The sequence below is a fragment of the Myxocyprinus asiaticus genome, chromosome 15 (genome assembly GCF_019703515.2).
Source record: "Myxocyprinus asiaticus isolate MX2 ecotype Aquarium Trade chromosome 15, UBuf_Myxa_2, whole genome shotgun sequence".
Taxonomy (NCBI): Eukaryota; Metazoa; Chordata; class Actinopteri; order Cypriniformes; family Catostomidae; genus Myxocyprinus; species Myxocyprinus asiaticus.
The window spans coordinates 16,351,159-16,378,181 of NC_059358.1; the positions used below are offsets into that span (position 1 = coordinate 16,351,159).

At 39.1% G+C, this 27,023-nt stretch overlaps 2 protein-coding genes and 1 pseudogene across 5 annotated transcripts in view; all 3 read right to left on the bottom strand.

The window, feature by feature from the left end:
* Positions 1-385: 385 nt before the first annotated feature.
* LOC127453327 (palmitoyltransferase ZDHHC18-A-like) lies at positions 386-9,468 on the bottom strand. 2 transcript variants are annotated; one of them, XM_051719656.1, is made up of 10 exons: positions 8,361-9,468; positions 8,016-8,176; positions 7,772-7,921; positions 7,446-7,583; positions 6,099-6,150; positions 5,500-5,602; positions 5,232-5,341; positions 4,974-5,076; positions 3,039-3,105; positions 2,077-2,225 (listed from the first exon to the last, which is right to left on the bottom strand). In XM_051719656.1, exons 1-9 carry the CDS (start codon positions 8,597-8,599, stop codon positions 3,067-3,069), a joined length of 1,095 nt encoding a protein of 364 aa, XP_051575616.1. In that variant the 5' UTR covers positions 8,600-9,468; the 3' UTR covers positions 2,077-2,225; positions 3,039-3,066. The 2 variants fall into 2 exon arrangements, with proteins under 2 accessions (XP_051575617.1, XP_051575616.1); XM_051719657.1 differs by lacking the exon at positions 3,039-3,105 and having other exon boundaries at positions 386-2,225.
* Positions 9,469-15,146: 5,678 nt separating this feature from the next.
* LOC127453313 (GPI mannosyltransferase 2-like) lies at positions 15,147-18,007 on the bottom strand (annotated as a pseudogene).
* A 189-nt stretch (positions 18,008-18,196) lies between these two features.
* Positions 18,197-27,023, bottom strand: part of LOC127453284 (AT-rich interactive domain-containing protein 1A-like) — a 65,276-nt gene continuing 56,449 nt past the window's right edge. For 2 of the 3 annotated variants that reach the window (XM_051719538.1, XM_051719536.1), the window contains 11 exons: positions 24,692-24,795; positions 24,372-24,581; positions 24,048-24,252; positions 23,698-23,830; positions 23,449-23,618; positions 23,179-23,320; positions 22,926-23,048; positions 22,696-22,792; positions 21,744-22,575; positions 21,469-21,599; positions 18,197-21,365 (listed from right to left, as the gene is read on the bottom strand). In XM_051719538.1, coding sequence (XP_051575498.1) covers positions 19,443-21,365; positions 21,469-21,599; positions 21,744-22,575; positions 22,696-22,792; positions 22,926-23,048; positions 23,179-23,320; positions 23,449-23,618; positions 23,698-23,830; positions 24,048-24,252; positions 24,372-24,581; positions 24,692-24,795 — 4,070 coding nt within the window. In that variant the 3' untranslated portion in view covers positions 18,197-19,442. The remainder of the gene's footprint in view (positions 21,366-21,468; positions 21,600-21,743; positions 22,576-22,695; positions 22,793-22,925; positions 23,049-23,178; positions 23,321-23,448; positions 23,619-23,697; positions 23,831-24,047; positions 24,253-24,371; positions 24,582-24,691; positions 24,796-27,023) is intronic. The other variant, XM_051719537.1, reaches the window with a different exon arrangement.

Genomic DNA, 27,023 nt, shown 5'->3' on the forward strand with positions numbered 1-27,023 from the left:
CAATATTATGCATTTAAATTCTGTTACATCAAATGGAATAAAAGTTAGCTTGAGGGCACTGTGGTCAAGTAAAAAAAAAAAAAAAAAAAACAGTAATATGGAATTAGTAATAACTCTGCATCAGATCTTTGCAATGTGCATAAAAGGGAACCAACTCTGAAACGTCCAAAATGGCTTATGCACAGTGAAAGCAAAATGCATGAATCAATCAAGCAATCAATAATGGTTCCAAGAAAAACATCCTCTTAATGAAGGCAACAACAAAAGGTGGAAAATTGTGCCATCTACTGTTTAAATGAATATGCACCATCTGGCATGTTCAATCACAAAGAATTTTAACACATGCAAAAATTACAAAAATCTACAAATGTAAATCACATGCCCATAAGTGAAAAGGACATTTGTTTATTACTTTATGGACTTTAACTTGCTCCTAATTAAACAGTCTTATCTTGAAAGAAGGACAAAAACACAAGTAATACATTATTTTAATTTCCTTCCAACACTGGCAGTGACAAACTTCAATAAGGTCTAGTTCTCAGTTAAATGTGCAAGACATCTCTGAAACTTAAACTGTCAAATTAATTACAGTGCCAGACTCTCATTTAATAACAATTATATGATATAACTGATTTAACATATCTCAAGGCAAAAAGGTTTTAGTTACAACAGCTTTTCTCTCAAGCTTAAAAAAACAACACTTTATTAACAATAATAAATCCTAACATACTTGACCCACTAATGAAAAGTAAGAAATACTAAAAGGACACACAACAAACAGAAATATGTTAATTCACTGAAAGCGTTAGTGAGTACAGGTAAATTACTCCTGACCAACAGTAACAGTGTGTAACGTACATACAATAATACTTCACCCAGAAATTATAATTCTCTCATTATTTACTTCCCCTTATGCCATCTCAAACTTGAATGACTTTTTCTTCTGTGGAAATTTTTTTTTTCTTTTCGATCGTGTAATCTTGGATTTACGGTGACACCTAATGGAGTAGATGCAGCATCGTTCAAAATCAAGTTTTAAGTTACAAATGCCATTGTAGTAATTCCCTATTCACAATCAGCCAATGCAAGTCAATGAGGTCCAAAACTTTCAATGTGATCAAGCTTCAAATCATGATCGCACTTAGAAGACTGCAGATGTCAAGATTTATAGTGAAAAAGGAGTTACATTTTGGTCTGTTTCTCACCAAAAAACAACTATTAACATGGATTAAACCACTCGAGTCATATGGATTATGTTCCACAGAAGAAAGAAAATTATATGAATTTGAGACAGCATAAAAGTGAGTGAATTATCAATTTTGGGTGAACTATTCCTTTGAGCAGTCCACAACCCCTTCGTAAATCGCCATTCTATCTACTTCCCTGTAGATGTGAATAATTTAGACAAATTATTTAAAATCGCAAGAGGTCTACAACATCACAAAAATAAACAAAAGACAAATGTCTGGTGACTTGAAGTAAGGCTTTCTCAGACCAAAATAACCTTTCAAATCATATAAATATTGCATTAGGTCTAAGATTCAAAAAGCCTGAAAAATAGCTCAATGTTTCAATCTTGTGCAAAAGGACAAAAAAAAAAAAAAAAAGGCCATCTTCTGGAAAGATGTATTGTGTTTCCCGCTGATGCTTAAGGAAACAAATCTTGAAACTCGTCTGCAATGCAAAAAGATACCAACTGTTGGACAGCCTTATGTTCAAAGCAGGTGTATTCTCGTTTGTCGAATTATGGCATATTTCCTGAGAAGATCCTGAGTTTTATTTATCACAGTTCCTTAAAACAGTGTGATGCTGTTTTCAGAGTGGTGAGTGACAGAGAAGAGAATATATGCGCAATGCTGCTGGTGGCAGTGACCCTGCGCTCAGTGCAGTGGGATAAAGCCCATGTTGGGAGCATCACTAAGAATGAGCGGACTGTGACTGAAGGAGTACGGGGGGCTGGGTAGATGCAACAAGGGTTTATGGGCGTGGAGAGCAGCCTGTTTGCTCCCTCTCTGGGGGCAGGGCATATCTATGGGGCGTCGGGCCTGACGGCCTGAGCAGCCAGTAAAGGGAGGCCTGCTGGGGGCAGAGACAGTGATGGAGACGGTGCTGAGCAGACTCTCTTGGATCACCAGGGTGTTTTTGGGTGTGCCTGGAGTACAGGTGCTCTGGATCTCAGAGGAGTGCACCACAGTTTCTAAAAACTCCTTTGTGCCCTGTGCACACTGTGAAAGGAACGGCAACAAAAAAATTAAGAGAAAGAAGCAAAGCCACTAATCATAAGACTACAGCCACCATTAGACCCCAAAGCAATACAAATACACAGCATGAGAAGCTGGTCAGTTAAGAATAAACATGAAACATTAAAGATGAGCTTTACCATAGAGGCAGGTTAGTTCAATACGAAGAACAGGAAAAAATAAAGATGAAAATGCAGTGCCACACGGTATGCTGAACAAAAGCATATTATTTAATGGTTTAAGATGTGCTGATGCAGCACGTGGTGTAAGGATCTCCAGGGGCTGCAAAGATGAAAAGACCCCTTTCACATCAGGATGAGGGATCCATCATGACAGGAGGAAATGAACACGTGCTTGAAGACTACACAGTGGTGAGCATTATCTACAAAGCACATGACCTCGGTCAACACAATCCCCGGAGAGTGGATGAAAATGAGAGAAGCATGGATGAGTCATATTGAGACAGTAATTAGGAAACAATGACATAATGTAGGAAAAACAGAACAACTGCAGAACTTTGGAGAGCACTGATATATTAACATATGACCATTACAAGATGGAGTAAAAACAGATGTCAGCTTAGACACTCAACTCACAAGGAGCAAAGAAGGAACAGAGAATAGAAAATGATTCCAACAATTTCATCTCTCATGACAGACATGAGTCTCATGGTAGTGATTTCAAAGCAAAGATATGGAAGCCAAGCAGACAGTTTCAATAAAAAGCAGAATGAAGACCAAGGAGCCATGACAGGGCCACAAAAAATGGCATGCAATCAGCTCTATAACACACCCTTACCATCAAATTCACAGAGCTGCTGGAGCCTTCATGATGTGCAGGAGAGAGCAAACTCCTGACAGTTCTCCTGTATGAGGTTTGTATCTCAAAACATTAGGGCTTGATACAGGTTAAAATATAAAAGTAGCAATAAAACACACTAAACTAATGAGATTTGAATTAAAATTTGTGGACTTCTCAAAAATGCTCACAATTCCAACTAAAATTATACTGTATATTAAAATGCTACTCATCTTGACTTCACAATACTCTAGCTTTGTAACTGAAAGCAAAAGCAGAGGTAAAGATGTTCCTAAATATCTTTTGTGTAACCTTAGTTTCATTTGAGTTATTTATTAAGAATATTGAAACATGAATACGACGAGCAAATAAGAAAATAAATAACCCCAAATATCAGACCAAGGAACAATAATGATAATTATTTAAACCCATAACACACAATATGGCAAGATAAAACTGTGTAACATTTATAAAAGAAAAAAGAAAAAGATTCGGGCCCCTCTATAAAAAATCAGATTAATGAATGATTATTAAAACAATAACAATCATTTAACAATCATTTAACTACAAAAAATGACAATATGCACCGTAGTTTAGTGTAGGTCAACATATTGACAGGCAGGGGATATTTGGTCTTTCAGCACTGGTGCTCTACTAATAGGACATTGAAAGTATAGAAAAATGCAACAACACTTTTGGTGAAAAAGGCTCTGGAAGCTTTTTTTGGTTCAGTTTGGATTTGGTTCATCTCTTAAAGGAATATTCAGGGTTCCATACAAGTTAAGCTCAATCGACAGCATCTGTGGCATAATGTTGATTACCACAAAAAGTAATTTTGACTTGTCCCTCCTTTTCTTTAAAAAATAGCAAAAATCTGGGTTTCAGCAGAGACTAATTAGCAGAGACAGGCCACTTCTATTAAAATAAATGGGAAAAATTGGAACATCCAACCAAGGAGCTCTAAGCTCCCAACAGTCAACAGAGGTAGAAAGGAAATCCTGCCTTAAAGGTAAAAGAGCCAATTACCTTTTAGATACAGACGTCGCCTGTCAATCAACTCGAGAATGTGCATAAGCAAAACAAGCCGGTAAAATTGCGTTTTCAGCGTAATCTGAGGTAAAGAAGCACAATTTATGATACCAGTGTTGTTTGATTTTACAGCTGATTTTAAATATTTCGTTTAAATGCAAGTTTGGTAAACAGTTAAGATTTCAGTGTTCCTCCATTCAAGTAGATAGGAGCTGCACTGTCATGACTGGATATAGTCTCCTGGGAGCATTCCAAAGATGGCCACCAGTGGACTGACTTGCTAGTGGACTGATTTTGGTTTCAGTGAGGCATTTACAATGGAAGTGAATGGAGCCAATTTGTGGAGGGTTTAATAGCAGAAATGTTAAGCTTATAATTTTTTTAAAGCACTTACATTAATTCTTCTGTTTAAACTTGTGTATTATTTGACCTGTAAAGTTTTTAAATTGTCATTTTTACAGTCATTTAAGGGTTTGTTGACATTACATTGTCATGGCAACAAAGTTATAAAACTGGCTATAACTCAGAAAAGGTAAGTGATTTTATCATACTAATATCATGTTTACACGCATATTGTTTACAGTACTTTTGAGTATTTTAACGTTCAAAAATTGGCCGCCATTCACTTCCATTGTACATACCTCATTGTAACCCAGATTTTTGCTTTGTTTAAAGCAAAGGAGGAGCAAGTCAAAATTATTTTTGTGGTATTCAATATTATGACACAAATGCTGTTGATTAAGCTTAACTCATCTTGAACCCGGAATATTCCTTTAATATTAGCATGATTTTTAATTATTTACTTTGTTTATAATAATAACTAAACTTTGTAGTTAGTTTTATCACTATGATGTAATGCAACCAATATTTTTCAAAAACCAACAGTCCATTAGGAGGTGCTCTTACCATATTTGTGTCATTCTTGGCCATGAAAGAAGGAAACTCAGTCTCAGAGGTGACTGTTTGAGGTGTGTCATCAGGAGGCAAAAAGCCTCTTCTATCAATCAAGCTGCAAAACAAAAAAGTAACAAGTTAAGTGAGATGCCTTGACATTCCTAATACACAAAAGGCACACACTGAACTGGAAAAGATGCTATTATTTCAGATGGCTAGGATATAGCAGGACTATATGCCATCATGTTTGTCTGTGCATTCAGTACCGACCTGGGTGGCATCGGCCCACAAAGCACCACACAGCAGTTTGTAGAAATGTTGTTATAGCTGTAAGGATTCCCTGATTCTTCCCCTATCTTACTGGACCAAGAGCCTTTGATCTGCAATCATTAAAAAAATAAAAATAAAAATGTTTGCAACTTTGCATGCAATATTGTATGATAAAGTGAAAATTTAATTTAAATATTTTAGATAAATAATTTTACATTACATAATATTTTACACAATTGATTAAATCAACATTCATTGTGATATTTACATCTTCATTGGTTGTGAGGTTGGTGGCCACCAGGTAAGTATGGAAACCTGACAGACCCAGAATCGACCAGATGGAGAGGCAGCAAATGACCAGCTCAACAATAGTGCAGGATGGGTTAAGGGTGCAAATGAAAATGTGTGCTGAATTTAAGTAAATAAAAACAGTAGTAAAATAGCAATTAGATAAGTACTATGTAAATATCTGTCCCATTTTCTTGTATAGCCATTCTGCCCACCACAAAAGTACCCTTTGGGGTTTAGCCAGCCAGATTCATTAACCACATACAAAAAAAAAAAACTTGACAGGTTGTGGCTGTAACCCATGACCTCAAATCACGAACCAGCATACTGCTGTTCTGAAATCTGTAACTAGTGGCAACTGTTGCCATGTTGATAGGAAAGCAGGGCGTGGTGGAGTGCTTGAGCCAATTAGGGATGAATGGGATTAGGAAAAGGCAGAACCTACAACAACAGGCTTGTAAACAGATAGTGAATTCTGTCAGCTTGGCTATTGTGTGTTTCTGGGGACAGGCCATGGGTGGTTCGAAAACAAGCATGTCAGGGAGGGAGAAAAGGGCATGAATACAGTAGAAAGGATATCTGGCTGGGCTCTCCTCTATTGCCTTGATGATACTATTCATGTCTTGCGATCCTGTTAAAAGAATAACCAATCAGAGGACAATCTTGTCAACATTTATTTCTTTACAAAAATATAACATTTCGATCATTCTAATACAATTAGTAATTTCAAACTATTAAATTAAGATAATTAAAAAGATTAAGTCAGTGTATTTAAAGGTTTCTAAGTTCTGAACAAAAGCACATTTTTATTGAAGGGTTTCAGTTTCAAGGACTAGTTCACCCAAAAATGAAATTGACATCATTTACTCACTTTCATGTTATTTTAAACCGCATGTTTATCTTTCACGAAACACAAACTGTGTCCCAAATGATGCACTTATACACTATGCACTTACAAGATACACTATGCAGTCAACCATGTAATGCATGAATTTTAGAAGTGTAGTATCCTCCCAAATGGAACACAACGTTTTTTTTTTTTTACTACATGGAAGCATTTGCCGTTTAACAGCTGACAGAATTGATGTTTCAAACATATGCAATGAGTTGCCGCTAGATTTAGGGCGTTAGCCAACCTCTGTACTACACTTGTATCTCAAACAATGTACATAGTCACACAGCGTAAGGTGACAGTAAAGCATTCAACTTACATTTATAAGGTGCCGTCTTCAGTGGTTTCGCTAGTTGTTACATTCTGCGTTATTTACATTTGTTTTCTCAGACCAGCAATGCAGCCAGGTAACTCCGCCCCATCCGCTACGTACGCAAGCCTCGAATGCTGAGTGCGTGAAGTGTACAACATTCCACACTACGTTTTGATGGTTGAAGAAGTGCATAATTCGAGTACTCAAAAAACACTTCTTTTTGTTGCATTCTCAGTGTTACCATACTACTTGCACTACTTACACTACGAAATGATGTAGAATAGTGCAGAAGTGTGCGGTTTGGGATGCACCTACAACAACTTGACTTGGAATATAGTGCTCAAGTAATATGGACCACTTTATGATATTTGTATGGTGCTTTTGTGGCATTTTGGAATTTTACAGCCCTCATTAATTTTCAATATATGAAAAAAGAAATGGTCTGCATATTCTTCAAAAAATAAAAAAAATTTGTTCCAAGAAAATGTCAAACAGATTTGGAACGTCAATAATAAAAAAATTCCTTTTTTAGGTAAACTATTCCTTAAATCTTCCCCAACTTTTAGTGTATATTCAAAAACTGGGGTGATTTGTGTGTATTTTTTTTTTTTGATAAAGCTGTGTGAAGGTTAGACTAAGTTTGAAGGGCCTCTTCTAACGGGTAAAGGAAAAATAACCGTAGAACTGTGGTTCTGAAGGTGCTGTGAAAGAACAAACTTACGTAAAGTGAGGTGACTGATCACACAGCCAAAGATGAAGGAGGTCAGAAAGGACAGTGAAACAATGAAGGTGTAAAAAAAGCGATAGTTGCGTTTCCCAACACAGTTCCCCACCCAAGGACAGTGGTGATCAAACCTTTCTGTAAAGGGAACAGAGACAACAAATTCTCAGAAACAGCGTCCCACACAGGAAGTGCTTGTGCATCATCATGCAAGGACATTACAAGAAAGTGATTTGTTTTTAGCATTAAAGTAATACATATTCATAATCATAGCAAGAAGATATTTTTTAGCTTTTAAAACAGGAAATACGGAGATGCCATCTTACCCACACAGTTGTCACACAGGCTGCAGTGGGATGTCCGAGGTGGACGGAACATCTTGCAGGTGAAACAGTACTTGAGTTTGACCACCTGGTCATTTATAAGGATCTCTTTAGTGCGAGGAGGTGGACGGTATGTTGAGGATCCAGACTTATCTACAGAGGAAAATGTCATACACAATCTACTCATCAAACAAATAAAGGTTACTATGGTAATGTGCCAAAAAAAAAAAATCAATCAGAGACTCACCAATTTGCCTCTCAATGTCTGCAGCCTCATCTGCCAAAGCCCTTGGTAAAATCCCTGGGTCTGTAAAACTGGTCTGGAGGAGGCTGATGACCACAAATACAAATAACACCCCAGCAGTCACTGGAATGAAGACGGTGAGGTGGTCCACCAGAAAGGGGCAACTGTTGTCAACCACACAAAATTAAGGACAGGCATAAAGCTAGTACCTGAGAAAATTACTGTTAGCATGTCAGAACAAGCTTGCATAATGATAATAACGATGCAGAACATCTCTGGGAAGAAATTGTTTCAGACAACGGTTTTAGGAAATGCTACATTATGTGTGTGGTAATACATTCTACTCACTCAAATGTAAAAAATAAGCCACTGGTGATGAAAATAAGGCTGATGGTCAGCGGGAGCACACCGCACTGCCTGGCCAACATAACACGTCCATCACAGTAGAAGCGATTTTTACCAGGGAAAACCTCCCATTTCCTCCTGAGGCTTTGGGAGCCTTTCCTCCCAAATGGCAGGGTGGAGGTCGGAGTGGTGGATGCTCCGAGTGCTCGGGGGTCTATTTGTTGATACTCACAGTTTTTCATTTTAAGGAAATTTAGAGAACAGAGGAAGGAGAATACAGACACACTATCCTGTGTATACACAGACAGCAGCTCCTGATTGGAGCAGAAATGTAACCTCACAAACAGATTTAGTTAACTTGTTACAAACCAAGCCCTAATTTGGTCTGATCACAGATGAGGCAAAATACTTTTCCTAGATAGTCCGATTGTTGCTTTTCCTAAACAAAATGTTCCGACATTCCAACAAGATGTTGTCAAATGTAATGTCCCAAAATGACTTATATTACGGATGGTAAAATGGCAACACATCAGTTCACAAAAGTTAAAAGTTGAAATACAACTATGTATGTTTCTCAAAACATCAGTTTCCCCCGAAACATCCCAAATAATGATTATACTGACGATGTTATTATATTGTCATGACCTGCTGTTGTTTTCGAGCTTTATAACAACAGGAGTCGTCCAAAATAACACCGTCAACTCAGAAAGCTAAGCTAATAATGTTCAATTGTTGACTAGACAGTCAACTCATCTCGCGCGGCTTCAGTGTCACTCAGACGACATTTAAGTCCTCGCGATGTCCATCCGTCATTTAAACGACATTCTTCATCTCGTGCTTAACCATCATCACACAGTTGAACAATAAACTCAGGCGACGTGCCTCCTCTCGCGCTGCTTGGCCGACATTCAAACGACACTCCACGTCACGCGCTGCCCAACCGTCGGTCTGCTGTAGGTTTTTATTTGTCCCGCCGTTTTTGATCCATCGAGTATTTAAAATACGTTTAGGTCATGTTGTTTTGAGCTGAAAAGTGCCCCGTTCAACGACCGTTAAGGCACATTAATATTTACCTCTGGGCAATCACTTCACTTCCCTACCACAGGATCACCTGAAGAGAAACGACCAATGAATTCAAAGAGGTGCGTCATCACATTTGACCAATAATAGATTGCTTCCGATACGATGCGTTCCAGGTTTGAAGAATTTATTTCTTTGCTGAATTCCCTTCTGTCTAAAGTAATCAGTGTCCAAAATATGGGAATGTGTGACTGTCACCTCAGCCAGCTTACACTTATGGTAGATGGGGTGAGAAATTACTAATTTGAGACTACTTAACTGGGCTTTTCCTCCTCCACTCCTATCACACCTGACCTGTGACAGAAACGTCCGTGTCTCTTTTGGAATTTTCTTTGTTCATAAATTATCTCCTTAACAAATTTTAGGTAATTTTTACTGAATTGATCATGAATTTCAGAAAATACATTTATAATGTTAAAAATTACTATTTCTATTTAAATAAATCAGGGACTAAAAACGGTTCAAGGAACGAAAACTGCAAACAAACAATTTTTATTTTCCAGACCGTAATCGAAAACGGGAACAAATACCCTTTCAGTTGTTCCAGAGTGAAAGTGTTATTTTTAAATGCTGTTAACTGGTATATAACCGGTTAATTTCATTCCAGTCAGTAGTGTAGTATAGTGCATATGCCGTATGCCCACCTATTTTTCTTAGGATTTTGCGTATGCCCACCTGAAATAATTGATGATACGTATGGCCGCCAGAACAACGACAAGTCTTGTGTGTGACCCGGAACTTTTCCAGTCTACTGACGCGATGCGTGAATTGTGTATACAATATATAAATGTACAGAGATTCTCTCTAAACACGCACAGAGCTGTGGGAGCGCAACTGATGGCACACGCAAGACAGACAGTCTGACTAAAATTATCCACCAATCAGAACGTTCATTTCAGACGCGATTGAATTGAATTTGCTAACCAATAATATTTTCCGTTTGAGTAAGGGGCGGGGTATATAAATTCACAGTATGCCCACCTCTTCAGACACTATTACGCCATTGTGTTTTTTTTTGTTTTTTTTTCATGAAACCAAAGACCAAAAGGTTTTAGTCAATTTTCCATCCAAATGTTGCTCGAAAAAAATAGGCTTCTCTCTTTTTAGTAGAACATAAGCATGTTCTTTGATCCTGAAGGAAACAGCTGCATCACACATTTCTTTGCCTAACTGCACGTTGTGGATGTATAGCCTTCCCTAACATGCTAAAGACATGCTTTTTGACAGCTAGGCCTATATATAATTACTACATATATGCACGGTTAATCCAGATACAAGGAATAATATTATAGATAAATTTCTCAGTTGTTTCCAAGTCTTCGCTGAATTATTGTTAGATATGATCAGGGTTGGGAGGGTTACTTTTAAAATGTATTCCATTACAGATTACAGAATACATGCTGTAAAATGTAATTTGTAACATATTCCGTTAGATTACTCAAGGTCAGTAACGTATTCTAAATACTTTGGATTACTTCTTCAGCACTTGTAGATTTTTTTCACTTGTTTTGACTATAAAAACTCTGCCAGTACAGTAAGACAAAATACACATGTTAAAAATACATTCTCTGAAAAAACATAAATATCTTATGCAGTGTTGTTTCTAAAACAAGATAAATCTAATTCATCTTGTTTTAAGGATTTTTAGATATTTTTACAGGAAAACAATACAAAAATTATCATCAAGAATACGATTTTTGCTCTAATATTAAAGGTCTTACTAGAAAAAAAGAAATTATGATCCAACGTGAATTTTCTTGATAAAAAATATGATCGTGCCTGATAACATGTGCATGTAAAATGGCTAGAAATAGAATTGTAGCTTAGCGTAAAGCTGACAGTTTACACAAGGTTTATTTCTGTTTCTTCTGCTCCAAACTTACTTCAAACTTACTTCTCTGTTTGCTTGTATGAATGTAACACATCATAAGAAAGTGTTTCACCGCTGTTCAAATGCACTTTGGATCACATCATTTATATGTATAAATGTTTTCCATCTGAAAGGACTAAATATTAAATGAAACAAAAGACAATAAAATGCAAAGTAATCTCTTCAGTAATCAAAATACTTTTTGAATGTAACTGTATTCTAATTAACAATGATATAAATTGTAACTGTAGTGGAATACAGTTACTTATATTTTGTATTTTAAATACGTAATCCCGTTACATGTATTCCGTTACTCCATAATACTGGATATGATGCATTAATACAGATTTGATGCTGAACAGGTGTTATGGATCAACTGGGGATCATGTTCACTGGGAATGTGTGCATGCATGTAAATCATTTTACTTGCCTTTTCAGCAGATTCATTCAGTGTGAATTGTCAATGAGTAAAGAAAAGCCATTTTGCACATAAAAATTTTTTTTTGGTATCATTATTAACCCACTTGTTTCATCGATGTCTGTTCCAATAAATTTGACACAATTTTAAGAGCGTTTTTAACGGTTTCCCATGTTAACACTGGGACATTGGTTTGAATGGGAACTGGCGATTACACTTGTCAAGAGCAGTAAATCACAAGTGGAATTCTTTAATTTGCAACACTAAAGCATCATAGAAATGTGTCAATAATATGTATATACATTTAAATTACTTCCATTTATTAAGTTTAAGAAATCTATTGTTTGCAAATAATAGAAAGTCTGGTTGGACTAGCAGTAGTGTGTTTTTAACCAAACTAACAGACCTGGGTTCAATTCCTCAGTAAACATCTGTCAATTTAATTACATTTATGCATTTGGCAGATGCTTTTTATCCAAAGCAACTTACAGTGCACTTATTACAGGGACAATCCTCCCAGAGCAACCTGGAGTTAAGTGCCTTGCTCAAAGACAAAATGGTGGTGACTGTGGGGATCAAACCAGCAGCCTTTTGATTATCAGTTATGTGCTTTAGCCCACTACGCCACCACCACTCCATACACATAATTAAATTGATGATATAATAATATCCTTTACTTTTGAAAGGTTCTGTGTATGACAGTGTTGTATATTTATGATTACCCATGACACTGCCAAAAGATGATCTTTCAGAAGTGCAATTTTGTTTATATGTGGAGACTGGAGAGCATTTACAAAGGCCAAACTGACCAGTGATTAATGATACTCTGAGAAAGTTCTTCAGAAACGATGATTTTGATTGTTTGGCAAAATCTTAACACCTTAAGACTTTATCTTAAATAAATTGTTTGACAATTAAAAAAAAGCATGTAAACTATAGACAGCATAGCTCATAATTTTCTTCTCAGTAATTCAACCATTCTCAGAAAATTCAGTAGGTTATACTGTGATTACTGGCTGTCAGATTCAGTTGAAATAGATCTGTTTAAAATAATATAATAAATTGTGTCTGTGATTTACAAAATAGTTTTCAATAGACCTATTAAAAGTACATCATAACCTGCAGCAAAGATACAATTGTACTTGATGAACCAGGAATTGAACCCATGTCACTGAGTGAACTACAAGCGCAACTTAGCACTGAACCAGCATCCTAACTGAAGTTAGTTATCCCCCTGTATACTATATGCTTGTTATGATTTGATTCTATGCTGATAATTCCCACATATGGGAAAAATCAAATAGCTTATTTAGCATATTTTGGGTAAGACAAGTCCCTTATTTTGGCTTTTTTTTTTTTTTTGTCAGACCATGTTGCTCGTTTCTCTTGCGAGATCTGGCAACACTGCAACTAGTTTATCACCCACAGAGTAGGCCTACTGTCATTTTAAAAAGAACGTTATAAACCATTCTTTTATTTTGTTCTAAGAAGGCTGCGGAACACTGGAACCAGAATTAAAAAATATAGTTTTTGCTGAGAACCAACCGGAATAAAAAACATTTTGTTTTTAGTCCTTGGATGAATGCTGTATTCTTCAATCTTTATCTTCATCAAGAATCATCCACTTGCAGCAATTGACACCATAGGCATTCTAGCAGTCAGTTTATTCTAGATCTTCAGGTAAAATTTCATCCCATGCTTTATGCAACACTTCCCAAATATATAATTGGCTTATAGGGCACTTCTCATGTATTTTCTAACATCAGCTCAACACGTTAAATTTTGGTTGATCCATCCATTTTACACATACTCATATAATCATTTACTGCTCAATCTTTTAAGTTCCTTTGCACATTTTTTCCTTGTCTTCTTATTTGCCGCCAGCTTCAGATGTGGCTTTTTCTTTGCAAGTCTGTCTAAAATGCCAACATCCCAGAGTCTTCTCTTCACTGTTGCAGATGAAACTGATGTTTGGCATGTACTGGTCATTGAAGCTGCCAGTTTAGGAACTACAGACTCTGATGTGCTTGTCTAATTGTTGTTGTGCATCTGGGCCATCCACTTCCCTCTCTATCCTGGTTATATACAGTTTGATTTCTTCTTTTAAGACACTATGCACGGAATAGCCTTCATCTCTTTAAAAATAACAACAGACTGATGAATTTCTAGAGATTTGTTTCTTCTCTGCCATTTTTAAAGCAAAATTTGACTTGCAACAGTAAAGTGACTGACAAGAAATGCAACTGTACTTAATCCTTTAGCAAATGAAATGACATTGTATTGCAATGTCCATACTTCATTAAGTAGCACAACCATTTATTATTGTTCTAAAAATCGTTTTTTTTTTTTTTTAAGAACCAAATTTGCAGTTATTTCAAACAGTAATCATTTTCAGCAATACTAATATTTGAAGTAGAACAAACGTCTTAGTGTTTCCAAACTTTTGAAGGGTAGTGTACCTTCTAATATGATCAAAGTACAATAAAATATGATGCAGAGTTTTATCCAGTACCTGCTTAGGACATTTCGGACTGAGTCCTATAATTGAACTTAAAAGACTACCATGGAAACCAAAGCCCACCAAAATGTCATAATTATTAAACTACAAGGAAATACAATGTTATTGTTGCCAAAATAAAGCTGTGGAAACTTTTGAATCTCTTGTTATTAAACAAAATAACAAAAGATTTAGAAAGTTAAAGATCCTATATTGATTCATTATAATTTTACACTAGTAATAATTGCTAATATAACCATGGTACATTTTTGATGCAGAGCCAGTCCTGAAAAAAAAACAGGTCGACATCTCCATTAGTGTGTATTTATATAAAACAAGTTCAGATAAATTTTACTCTATCATTGTTTCTTTCAAACTGTCACTGACAGTAAATATCTATTGCTATACACCGTTTGTACCTCTCTTATATCAACAGATTGCTCATTACATTTTACATCCACTAGATGGTGATATCACAGAATTATATGTCAGTATATTACACAACTTCATACACATGCATGAACCATAATCTAAATTTATCCATTTGTTTTTAACACACCAGCGATATTTATTAATAGTTTACTAATAATTCTGTCTTTTTATCTTTAGTAAACAAGAAAGGTCCAACAAGAATATTCATAAGAAAATACATATATTTTTATACTCTCTTTTTTCTCTTACAAACAAGGGCGTAGCCAGGAAATTACTTTTGTGTTGGTCTCACTAAAAATGTATGGGCAAAGTTTTAGCCCAAATGTATTTTATTTATACAAATTTTCCTTAACAACAGAAAGCAGCACATTCAAACAGTTCTTTTACACTTTCAGAAATCAGATTTTTTTTTTTTTTTTTTTAACCATTTCATAAATATATATTTGAAGTCAAAGAACAATCTCTAATATTCAGGGTGGGCCTGGGTCTTAACTTGCCTACCCTTGGCTACTCCACTGCTTACATAGAAAAACCAGAAACCATGTTTTGATCATGAAATAATTTAGTTAGCACAATATCTGACAAGCAGAGTAAACATTATTCAAATGGGTGTTGGAATGTTACGAATAATAAATCAAGTCCTTCAGTTTTGTCCAGTGAGGTGATTAAGTCCAGGACAGAAAGTTACAGAGCAGAGCCAGACCTAAAAACCAAAAAGATATTAAGTACCCCAGGATACAGCATGTGCAAAAGGTGCAAGTCTGCCATTGCATCAAAAGGAAAATAACTTGATTATTTCTGCAAATTCCAGCAAAACATCTTAAGACAGATTTTAAGTGATCCTTTTGCTGTTTTTGGTGATGGGTGAAATGCTTTTCATCTCACAGCAGAGGTTCATTCTGAAAAAGCATGTGGCCACTTATGCATTAGAGCACAGGTGAGGAGGAAGCAAGAAACCATGTCAACACCTGAGAAGACATAATAAAAAAAAAGGGAATGATGAAATTATCTGTAAGTACAGGGCATTTGTCTTACTTGAAAACATGTTTGTCTCAAGAAATCAATTTTACCTGGACATGCATGCAGAATATTCCAAACAGCAGCAGGACAGAACTGTGCACAATGTAAACAAAGACTCTGGGTTTATAGAAACCATGCATTTTTCTGTCTTTCCCTGTCCTTATTGTCTCCCAACCCCAGATACATACAATAAACTGGAGTTTTCAATATGTATGTGTAAGAGGCTATGAACCCCAGAGTAGCAACAGGTAGTGCCAAGATGAAGTTGGGCACCTGCTTCAACAGAAAGTATAGAAGGAAGCCCACATCCCAATAAACATCTTGGATGTAGGTATACAGAAGTGGAATTCACCACTGGCACCAGCTAGGTGTTGGAGATGATGCATCAGGCACACGGTATCCTTTGTTCTGAGCCAAATTAAGCAGCACAAGAGGAACCTGGTCCTGTATAACATTTGGATGGCAGAATGTTTGGAAGCCATAGAACTGAAACAAACAAAATGGTGGAGCCACAAGTGCAGCATAAATTGCTCCTGTGAGCAAAAAATAAGCAAGCACCCAGGCAAAGTGACAAAATCTACCAGCCCCTGCAGCTCCATTGCCAAGAGCCCAGGCATGGGCCAAACTCCCCTGCAGAGTGAAGTACAGCAAAAATCCAGCATTCACAATCCCATTGGCACAAGCACTAGTAGCAAATGCCATCAGAAGACATGGTCGCAGAGTGAATCTTTTCTCTAGTTGCCAGAGGCCTGCAAAGATGAGTGCTGTAAAGAGAGTCTCTGAATAGCCTTTTACCATAAAAACATTGGCCATGAGACAGTACATTAGGACAGTGACGAGGGCAAATTTTCTGTCCTGTAGCACCAAACGACTCAGTCTGTATAGTGTCGCAGTACTTAGGACAAAAAGAGCACTATTACCAATGGCCACTGCAAAAATAACCTCGTTCTGCAATGAAAAGGATATGCTCCGCATCCCAGTGACTAAGACCACAAAATAATATTTCAATGATGGGGTCAAGCAGCAGAGGGGTCACTGCGAGTGGAGGTCTGAATGCATCTGCCACATGATCTGGAATCGCTGCATTCAACAAGGCCACACACTCTGGCCACCTGAGGCCAGGCACTGTCCTGCACCAAGAAGAACCCAGGGCCCACTGCACCAGCGTAAGGTCTGACGATGGGTCTGAGGATTTCATCCTGGTACCTAACAGCAGTCAGGGTATTGTTGGCTAGCACGTGGAGGTATGTGCGACCCTCCAAGGATATGCCTCCCCAGACCATCACTGACCCACCGCCAAACCTGTCATGCTGGATGATGTTGCAGGCAGCATAACATTCACCATGGCATCTCCAGACTCTTTCACGTGTCACATGTGCTCAGTGTGAAGCTGCTCTCGTCTGTGAAGAGAACGGTGTGCCAGTGGCGGACCTGCCAATTCTGGTGTTCTCTGGCGAATGCCAATCGAGCTGCACGGTGCCGGGCTGTGAGCACAGGTCCCACTAGAGGATGTCGGGCCCTCACGCCACCCACATGGAGTCTGTTTCTGACAGTTTAGTCAGAAACATGCCCACCAGTAGCCCGCTGGAGGTCATTTTATAGGGCTCTGTCAGTGCTCCTCCTATTCTTCCTCGCACCAAGGAGCAGATACTGGTCCTACTGCTGGGTTGATGCCCTTTTACGGCCCTGTCCAGCTCTCTTCGTGTAACGGCCCATCTCTTGGTATCTCCTCCATGCTCAAGACTGTACTGGGAGACAAAGCAAACCTTCTTGCGACGGCACGTATGGATGTGCCATCCTGGAGGAGCTGGACTACCTGTGCAACCTGAATGGGCTGCAGGTACCGCCTCATGCTACCAGTAGTGACAAGAACACTAGCAAAACGCAAAACTAGAGAAGAATCAATCAGTAAGGATAAAGAGAGAGCGATTGTCTGTGGCCACCACCTGCAAAACCATTCTCTTTTTGAGGGTTGTCTTACTTTTGCCTCTCCAGTGCACCTGTTGTCACTTTCATTTGCACCAAAACAGGTGACACTGATTCACAATTGCTTAGGCTTCCTAACTGGACAGACTGATATCCCTGAAGTTTAATTGACTTGGTGTTATACTGTGATGATTACGTGTTCCCTTAATTTTTTTGAGCAGTGTATTTTAGTCTTTTCTGAATACCCTTCACATAATTCTGTACTGTCCTCTAATATTTACATAAATATGTATTATATAAATATCTCTGTCGTTTGGTATTGTAAACCTTTCAGTTAATAAGGAGGCAAATACAAACCATAATCCATTAGCATGTACCTTCTAACAAATGAAAATCTTTTTAGATGATAAATACCATTTTCTAGGCCCTTGTTAATCTGGCTTTTTACTTTCAAAGTTAAGGCCACTCTCTATGCAAATCACAAAACTGCTTGCTTTGATTTAACCCTTGGTAAATAAACACCAGTACATTAGCAATAATCTATACTGTTCTTTATAAGGACCATGTCCATATGAAAGTAATCACAAACATCTTACCAAGATTTAATGTACATTTATTCTTACCACGTGGAACATATAGTATAAAGATTTCATAGTGAATAAATGATATTCATTGAGCCAAAAGGGGGAAAAACAAGGAATTTACATTAAGCTACATAGTCTGAATTACAAATATGCAGAATTCTTATCACTGGAGAAAAAAATATCTCAACTGTGTTTCTTCATCTAGAGTTATCTTGTTGTACCAGCAGATGAAATTAAAATATTTCAGTTGTTTGCTGCACTATGGAGGAATCGTGGAGGCCAAAAGGTGGTTCAGTTTATATACCTAGGAATTTTGATGCAATTAACCCAGCTTGAGTGTCCGCTTTCATTCTTCATAGATAAAAAAGGATAAGCAATAATAGTGTGTGTGAAAGACAGAGGGAGAGAAAGGGAGGTGTAATGTACAACATCTTATATACAATACAGCCTGGGCTGCATCTAATGTTGAAAACCAGTCCTAGGAGATGATTTCTTTATTAGGGTCAATTCATACAATCAAGGGTTTAAGAGAAGAGGTCAGGGTGTTGTACGTTCTTGATACTTTGGGGAGAATTCTCTTCACTAGCAAACAAATGTTTAAAAACAGTTTAAAAACTGAGCCAACATTTTCCCATGTGAAACAGTGCCATATCTTTGCAGTATGTTTACAGTTACGAGGCTCAATGTACAGAAAACTAATTTCTGCTGTACACGCATCCAATAAGGTTGACTGTGTAGCATCAAAATACAATCACCAAACTATCAAGAGTTCACCTGTCCATTTAGAATCCAAATGTGCACAAGAGTTGTATTATTTGGACCCTTTTGGGGATGACAAAGGAACATTTAACTCCAAAACTCACTGTAAACAAGACAGTAACTTTGGTAAATAGTTTGTTTTTTTCAAGCTATTTATTTTATTCATTTATTTATTTTATTATAAAAAGTACTTTCCCCTCAGGACACAAAAGTTGGGGTCCCTGTCCATGTCATCTTGATGGCATCAGTGTTAGAGTTTGTGTCAAGTGTGTTGAGGTTCTGGTTCATGATCCACAGAAAATTTGTGACACCCTTCCCAAAGTGAGACGCGAAGAATAGGGGGACCAGTAGGTGTAATATGAAAGGGCTTGCATAAATAAATAAAAAAAAAGGGAACAGTCAATTTTCTCTGCTTTCATTCTCCACTCACCAAGGGGGACGACAGGCAAGGTGGAGGTACGAAAACCAGAGATGGTGGAGCCACAGCTCCGCACAGCTGTCATGACTGGCCTATCAAAAAGAGTACATCACAGATGACATGGGAAACCAACGAGTTCATGAGGGGAGAGACAGAAAGGTCCAGTAGCCGTGATTCATAGAGCGTAAACTCAGAGTGGTTCTCCTCCACCTTAGCGAGGGCCAGCAGAGCCCGAGCTGCCCGCCGCATCATGTCCACACTTGTTGGCTCAAAGTGTGTCCCCTGCATGTGCAGTAGGGAACCTTGGCTTTGCTGGAACTGTGTTGCTGCCAAGCTGTCCTCCAAGAAGCCCAACAGATTCCCTACACTGCCCTTCTGTACCGCAATGGCACGGGCTGCCAGGCTGTCACCCTGTGCAAGATTGGCCAGCAGCACGACTGCCATCTCCCGGCAGACAGGAACCTTTCGCTCTCCAACTAGATGTACAAGGTTCCCAAACAACTTCTCTAATCTATTAAAAGGTGGTGTTGCCAAAATAAGGTCCACATTATTGTCCTGAATGCTGAGTTTACAGAGGGTCTCCAGCACTAGTCTCTGGGGTGACAATGCACCGTTTAGCCCAAGACTAGGGAAGGGATCTTGGGCTTCAGCTGAAGGACAAACAGCCCAGTGGAGCAAGCCATACAGCAGTGGCAAGCAGATGCTCTCAGTGTAAACCGAGAAATCAAGCTGGCCTGAGATGTTGGCAAGAGTGACCAAGCAATTTTCCCGCAGCAGCTCCAGACAGTCCCACCACCACTCATCTTTCTTGTTACCAACACTCTCATCCACCTCCTCTTCTTTTTCATATGTTAAAGGTGCCTGCTTGCGCTCTGGATGCTGATGGTGGAGAAGCAAAAGTCGACCTAGCAGTAGCAACAGCCCCGGGTGCTTGGACATCTCCAAGTCATTGCCCGGAATGAAAGAGAGGCTGCGTACAATGTTTGAGACACAGATGCAGCGACGAGTGAGGGAATCTTGCCAGTCAGAGAGTGTGAGAAGAGGAGCTTCATCCTTGCTGTGTGGCTCATCTTCTAGAATGGCAATGAAGCACTGACTCTGTGATGATGAGCTTGGATGTGCAGGCCTGATGTTTTCTAGGGTTGCTGCATCTGTTCCTTGATTCTCTTGATCTTTTTCCTTGTGTGATTTCCTTTCAGAGGCAGTTTCTGAGCAGTCAGCAGGATTTTCCTCTTTTATATCCAGAATTTCATTGGTCACTTCCTCAGTGGATGACTGCTGAGAAGGTTCCCTTTCCACTTCTTTTCTGTGCTCTTCACTTGATGAGGGTGGCAAAGGTGCCTGGCTTTCCTTTAGAGATCCTTTCTTCCTGTCCGAGGCCTGGGCAAGAAAAAGCCCTTTCCGTAGTTGCAACAGGTCCATCTTGCTTTCAAAGTGGGTCTGGATGTGTTCGGTTGTATCACCTCCACCGATACTCCAGTGCAGAAGGCCACTGTCAAATTCCTGCAACCGTCCAAGCTTATTCGAGCAGTCCACCACAAATTGATCCTTCTTTCGCACAACCTTCACGGGAAGTTTATCGAACTTGCTAGCTTGTTTGGGCTTCTCCTCAGTCACAGCCAGCTCAAGACATGGTGGCTCTAAAATCTTGGATTCTGCAGATGACTCTTCCTCCATTGCTTGGCAATCTTCTTTCTTCCCAGAGTCTTCACCTGTCCTTTGCTTTTCTTCCTGTTTTATATGGAATGGTCTTTGTGCTGTGTGATGTTCTTGATGTTTTGACCTCTGCATTTCTTCCGCTTCATCTTCGTCCTCTGTTTCTCCATCTTCCTCCATGCCCTCAACCAGTGCCTCATCATCCACAGTATTTTCATCTTTGAGAACACTAGGATCCAACAGAGCTCTTTGTCCTGGATCACCAACTTCATATTCTTTGAGAATGCCAAAGATCTCAATGAGGCAACGGCGGAAATACTCTACAATTAGTTCCAAGAAACCAGGGAGCTTCAAAAGAAATGATTAAGAGATCAGAATATTATTTATATGATGAAAACTTTAAATCAGTAATGACAACAGGCTATATTTTCATTTCTGAAAGATGACTCACCTGAATAAGGTTGAAATTTGAAATACTGCTGTCATCATATAACAGAATGTTAATGGTGTCTAAAGCCCATGTGCTCTCAGCCAAGAGCCCTGATTTTAGGGACATCATGACTTTCCATGCTTCAGGAGTGCCTAGAAAAGGAGTGTAAAATTAAATCTCCTAGTTCCTTACAGGTCAAAGCAACATAAATTACAAAATGTAAAACTTATATGCCCAATGTAAAGTATTATGTGGACATTCACTATTTCACTAAAATGATAAATTAATCCCCTTACCAATCTCTTTCATGGTAAGACGCCTGCGTGATTTGAGTACTGGCTGTGTGGCCTCTATTGAGCCTGAAGGGAAGGGCAGGTCTCTTCTCATCATTGGAGGCTGCACTGGGGTAGGTACAATGTGAGACACAGGAACTGGAGGTCCCGCCTTCTGCATTTTAATATTGATGGGCATGTAGGGAGATTTGCTGGGGGAAGTCCTGCTTTCCATGGGGCGGGGTATGGGCGTGGGGCTTGACACTTGTGGAATGTGGTTTTGCATGGTTTGGGGAGATTGATAGTTGGACTGCAAGGGTCTGTTCATTGGTGGGCCAGCACTAGCAGGGCCATACGGGGGTTGTCTTGGCCCAGGCCACTGCCCATCATGATTCATGCGTGGTTCAGATGAGATCATCTCCTCAGATCGGTTCATTGGATGGTAGCCAGGGCCCTGGCCAGGACCAGCAGTAGGTCCCTGACGGTTGGGAAAATTGGGGTAGCCCATATCGCCTCGGGCTTGCCACATGCCACCTTGAGGGCCATCAGGACCAGACTGCATTGGACTGCCCATCATTTGAGGCGGCACAGAACCCTGGGAGTTAGGGCCTGTCCCACCTTGCATTCGGTCTCTACCAAAGGGGAAGGGGAACTGATTCTGAGGACCAGGTGGACGGCGCTCAGAACCAGGGTAAGAACTGGTATACTGGTTATACATCTCCTGCTGACCAGTTGAGGGACCACTAGGGGGAGCCTGTGGTGGTGGCTGCTGCGCATTGTAAGGCCCACTGAACATCTCACCATCATGGTGTCTTTTAGCTGGTGGGTAGCCTCCATCACCTGGCCTTTTATAATTCTGAATGCAAACAAATTACATTTAAAATATGTGTCTAAGCCTTCACATTTATTCAGCAGGCTTATGTCAAATCAAAAGATATTGAAAATGTGATTAATTAGGACTGAAACAATCACCTACCGACTGTTGTTGCGAGTACATTCCAGGCTGCTGATTTGGATAGGAGCCACCAGGAGGCGCACCCTGCCCAGGATACTGATTACTATAGGAATCATGCCTGCACAGAAATAATTTGCAAGAAAAAAATCAGTATTACAAAAAAAGAACAGGAAAATGTATGTTTGCTAGACACCAAATATACAAATATGACAATATGATCACCCTGAAATTAATATGCTAAGAGGACTGACCTCTGTTGCTGTGGAGGATAACGATTTGGTGAGTACATTCCAGATTCAGCATTGGAAGGCATCATATTTGATTGTGGCAGTCCAGGCCCCATGCTGCCTTCTGGGCCTATCCCTGTCTCTGGTCTAAGTAACCAAGGAAAAAGCACAGTTCTCATGACATTTACACACAACCAACCTAAGGGAAAATCTTCATAAAAAACAAAAATGCATCAGTTTCAATCAAAAGTAAGGTAAAAGTTCAGTATCGCAATACCTTCTGTCATAGCCGGGGCCATATGGATACTGGTGCCTTTGGCCCATAGGCATGTTCCCCATAGGACCTGGTGGTCCCCTGTTGTACTGATCACCAAGACTGCTGTTGGGACCCTGCCCACCAGGCATGAACTGTTCTCCAACTAAGACAAGCACACACCTCGACACCTCATTCATGTTGTTTATCATGATATTTAAACAGTCAAATTTAGCACCATGTGTATCTAAGTCAGAATATTCCTGGTTGAGGGAATCCAAACAAGATACAAACCTTTACGCATACCACTAAAGTGGTCCTTGTTGGGTTCGTAGGGGCCCAAGCGCCCAGGCATCTCCGGAGTGCTCACGCCTGACTGGTAGCCAGAGTTGGGGGTCATAGTGTTTCTCCGAGAGATGGCTGGGTCACTATCAGCAAATGGATCCTGCAGGTTCACACTGCTCCTACGAAACAGGGCAGGTAAGGAATGGTTCACAGTCAAGTGAAACTGGCAGCAGTACAAGACGAATGAGCTACACTCACCTGCCACTTGGCATTGGGGGCATCTGGCTGTGTGGGGTGGAGGCAGGAGTAGGTGGCTTCAAGTCTCCACTTTCCGTCATGGAGCTGGTGGTGGACTGTGGAGTCTGGGGCCCCTGAAGAGAGCCAGAACCAGCTGTGCCATACAAAGAAAGGACAAGATGAGGAAAATTTCTATCCAGTCTGTATTTCTATTGTAGTGCAAAATCCAAATTCAAAAGGAATCTTGGATGGAATAGATTAATTGTTTTTACGTTTGTTAAATTTTACACGTTACAACAATTTAATAATTAAATTTAACTGTACTTTATTTAAGACCTGGCAATATACAAGTCAAAGGCACCAGCACTCACCTGGGGATGGAGGTTGAATTTTGGCCTGGTTCTTTTTGCTGTCTCCAGATACAATTTCTGGTGGTGGGTCTTCTCCACGCTCAATCTTACATTCAAACGCATATAGACACTGGATATACTGTTTTTTCAGAGAGCTGGCCGCGCTGCTGGAGGTACCCACATTCAGATTTGTGGCCAACTCTCTCCATTTTTTGTTCTTATTAACCTGCAATTACAAGGAAGCCAAAGGATATAAGCAAACATATTTGAGGGTGAATCAGTGACATTTAACAGAAATGACCTTTTAACATTAAATATGTATGTGTATGCACAGCTTGTTCCTACCTGTGTAAGACCTCCAATCTCTTTAACGGACATGTAGAGGCGGAAGAGATCGAGGGGCTTACGTCCCACAGCCGGTAGGTTACTCATGCCCATGGCTTTTTCCTCTATGAAAGCCAGGTAACGATCTACCCACATCTTCCTTTCTGGCTCTGGGCCTAGCTCATATAATCGTGTGATCTTCTCATTGGTTGTTGTGGAGGAACTTGACTTCTAGGCAAAATAAAATGTTTTGGAAGGAATTACACAGGACATTCACCAAAGAGTGAATCCAATTATAGACAGCTAAACAGGAAATATACTTTCTTGTATGTTAAGCAAACCTTTGATTTTGATTCTGTCTTAGGCGTCCCCTCAACTTTGTTATTCATTTTCTGTGCCTGGTTAAGTTTTCCATCCATACCAAAATCTGGACCAGGGGACATGCCTAAGAGAAAAACTTTATACTTAGTTTTCCTTATGCACACTGAGTACAATTAAGTATATTTTAATTTATGCCAGTGTGACAAGAAAATTAACAAAATGTAACACTGGGGCCTGGGTAGCTCAGCAAGTAAAGACGCCTGGAGTTGCGAGTTCAAATCCAGGGCATGCTGAGTGACTCCAGCCAGGTCTCCTAAGCAACCAAATTGGTCTGGTTGCTAGGGAGGGTAGAGTCTCATGGGGTAACCTCCTCGTGGTCACTATAATGTGGTTCGCTCTTGGTGGGGCGCGTGGTGAGTTGTGAGTGGATGCTGCGGAGAATAGCGTGAAGCCTCCACACGCGCTATGTCTCCGTGGTAACGCGCTCAACAAGCCATGTGATAAAATGTGCGGATTGACGGCCTCAGATGTGGAGGCAACTGAGATTCGTGCTCCGCCACCCGGATTGAGGCGAGTCACTATGCCACCACGAGGACTTTGAGCGCATTGGGAATTGGGCATTCCAAATTGGGGAGAAAAAAAAACAATGTAACACTGATTTTTGAGATAGGGGACAAAACATGTCGTACATACAAAAGTCCTCTTCATGTTAAAAATCAAGAAACTTATAATAAAAATACTCAAAAAGTCAAATCTAAAGGAAATGTGTATACTCAGGGCATTTATTACTTGTATTTTTAAATAATTTAATTAGAATGTTTTTAAATGCATGACCTATACTTGGAAGCACACGTAACTTAACCTGTCCTAAGCAAGAGGTCACAATGTCAAACTGCCAATGTTTAAAAATGCAAAATAAACAAAAAAACATAAATATCAAATGAAAGACAGGGATCTGTAATAGGGGTGTAATGGTATGAAATGTTCCCAGCACCAGAACCTTCACAAAAAAATACCACGGTACTGCAGTATCGCGGTATTAACGTGCCTTGCTAGAAATATTTGAAAAATACAGCATTGAGTCATCTGACTGGATGATGGCCCAGGATGTGATGTTAGGCTATTTTTCAGGAAGAATAAATACATTTGAAATCTTTATAGTACTTTGATGCCGTCCCTAACTAATTTTTGAAACGCGGGCAACATTATAAATTATAATACATAGGCCTATAATAAAATATGAAATTCCTTTTCTCGGTATTTCCCATTAGGCACATCTTGTGAATGAAAGAAAAACAATGCCAGGGGAAATGGATAAAATAATGCAGAATTTTTTTATGCTGTTTTGAAATATAATAGGGACTTTAAGCAACCACTGCAGACGAGATGGCTATGGTGACCGGAAATAAACTGATCAACTGTCGTATCCAAGAAATGAAAAAATAATTAAGCTACTATCCTACATGATGGTGAAACAGAGCATTCAATCATTCAAGTACAAAAATGTAACTGAAAACAGCAAATGAATGGTTGCTTTTAGTGTTACATGATAACATACTGTCAGAAGAAGAGTTTTTATTATTGTCAAGTCTAAAACCTGTATAATATTATTAATAATAATATAGATTTTTTTATTCAAAGTGCATTCTAAACAAATGTAGGTAGTACACATTTAACATACTGTATGTTTGAGGAGAATGTGTAGGTTACTTACTGTGCCGACTTCACAGCATGTCTTATAAAACATAAAATTTTCCTACCTAATCTGTCATGTACTCTCAACTACGGCAAAGTAGGGATTCTCCCGTAGTACTGTGCATCCGGAAAGTATTCACAGCGCTTCACTTTTTCCACATTTTGTTATGTTACAGCCTTATTCCAAAATGGTTTAAATTAATTATTTTCCTTAAAATTCTACAAACAATACCCCATAATGACAACGTGAAAGAAGTTTGTTTGAAATCTTTGCAAATTTATAAAAAAAAATAAAAACAAATCACATGTACATAAGTATTCACAGCCTTTGCCATGACACTCAAAATTGAGCTCAGGTGCATCCTGTTTCCACTGATCATCCTTGAGATGTTTCTACAACTTGATTGGAGTCCACCTGTGGTAAATTCAGTTGATTGGACATGGTTTGGAAAGGCACACACCTGTCTATATAAGGTCCCACAGTTGGTTGTCAGAGCACAAACCAAGCCATGAAGTCCAAGGAATTGTCTGTAGACCTCCGAGACAGGATTGTATCGAGGCACAGATCTGGGGAAGGGTACAGAAAAATTTCTGCAGCATTGAAGGTCCCAATGAGCACAGTGGCCTCCATCATCCGTAAATGGAAGAAGTTTGGAA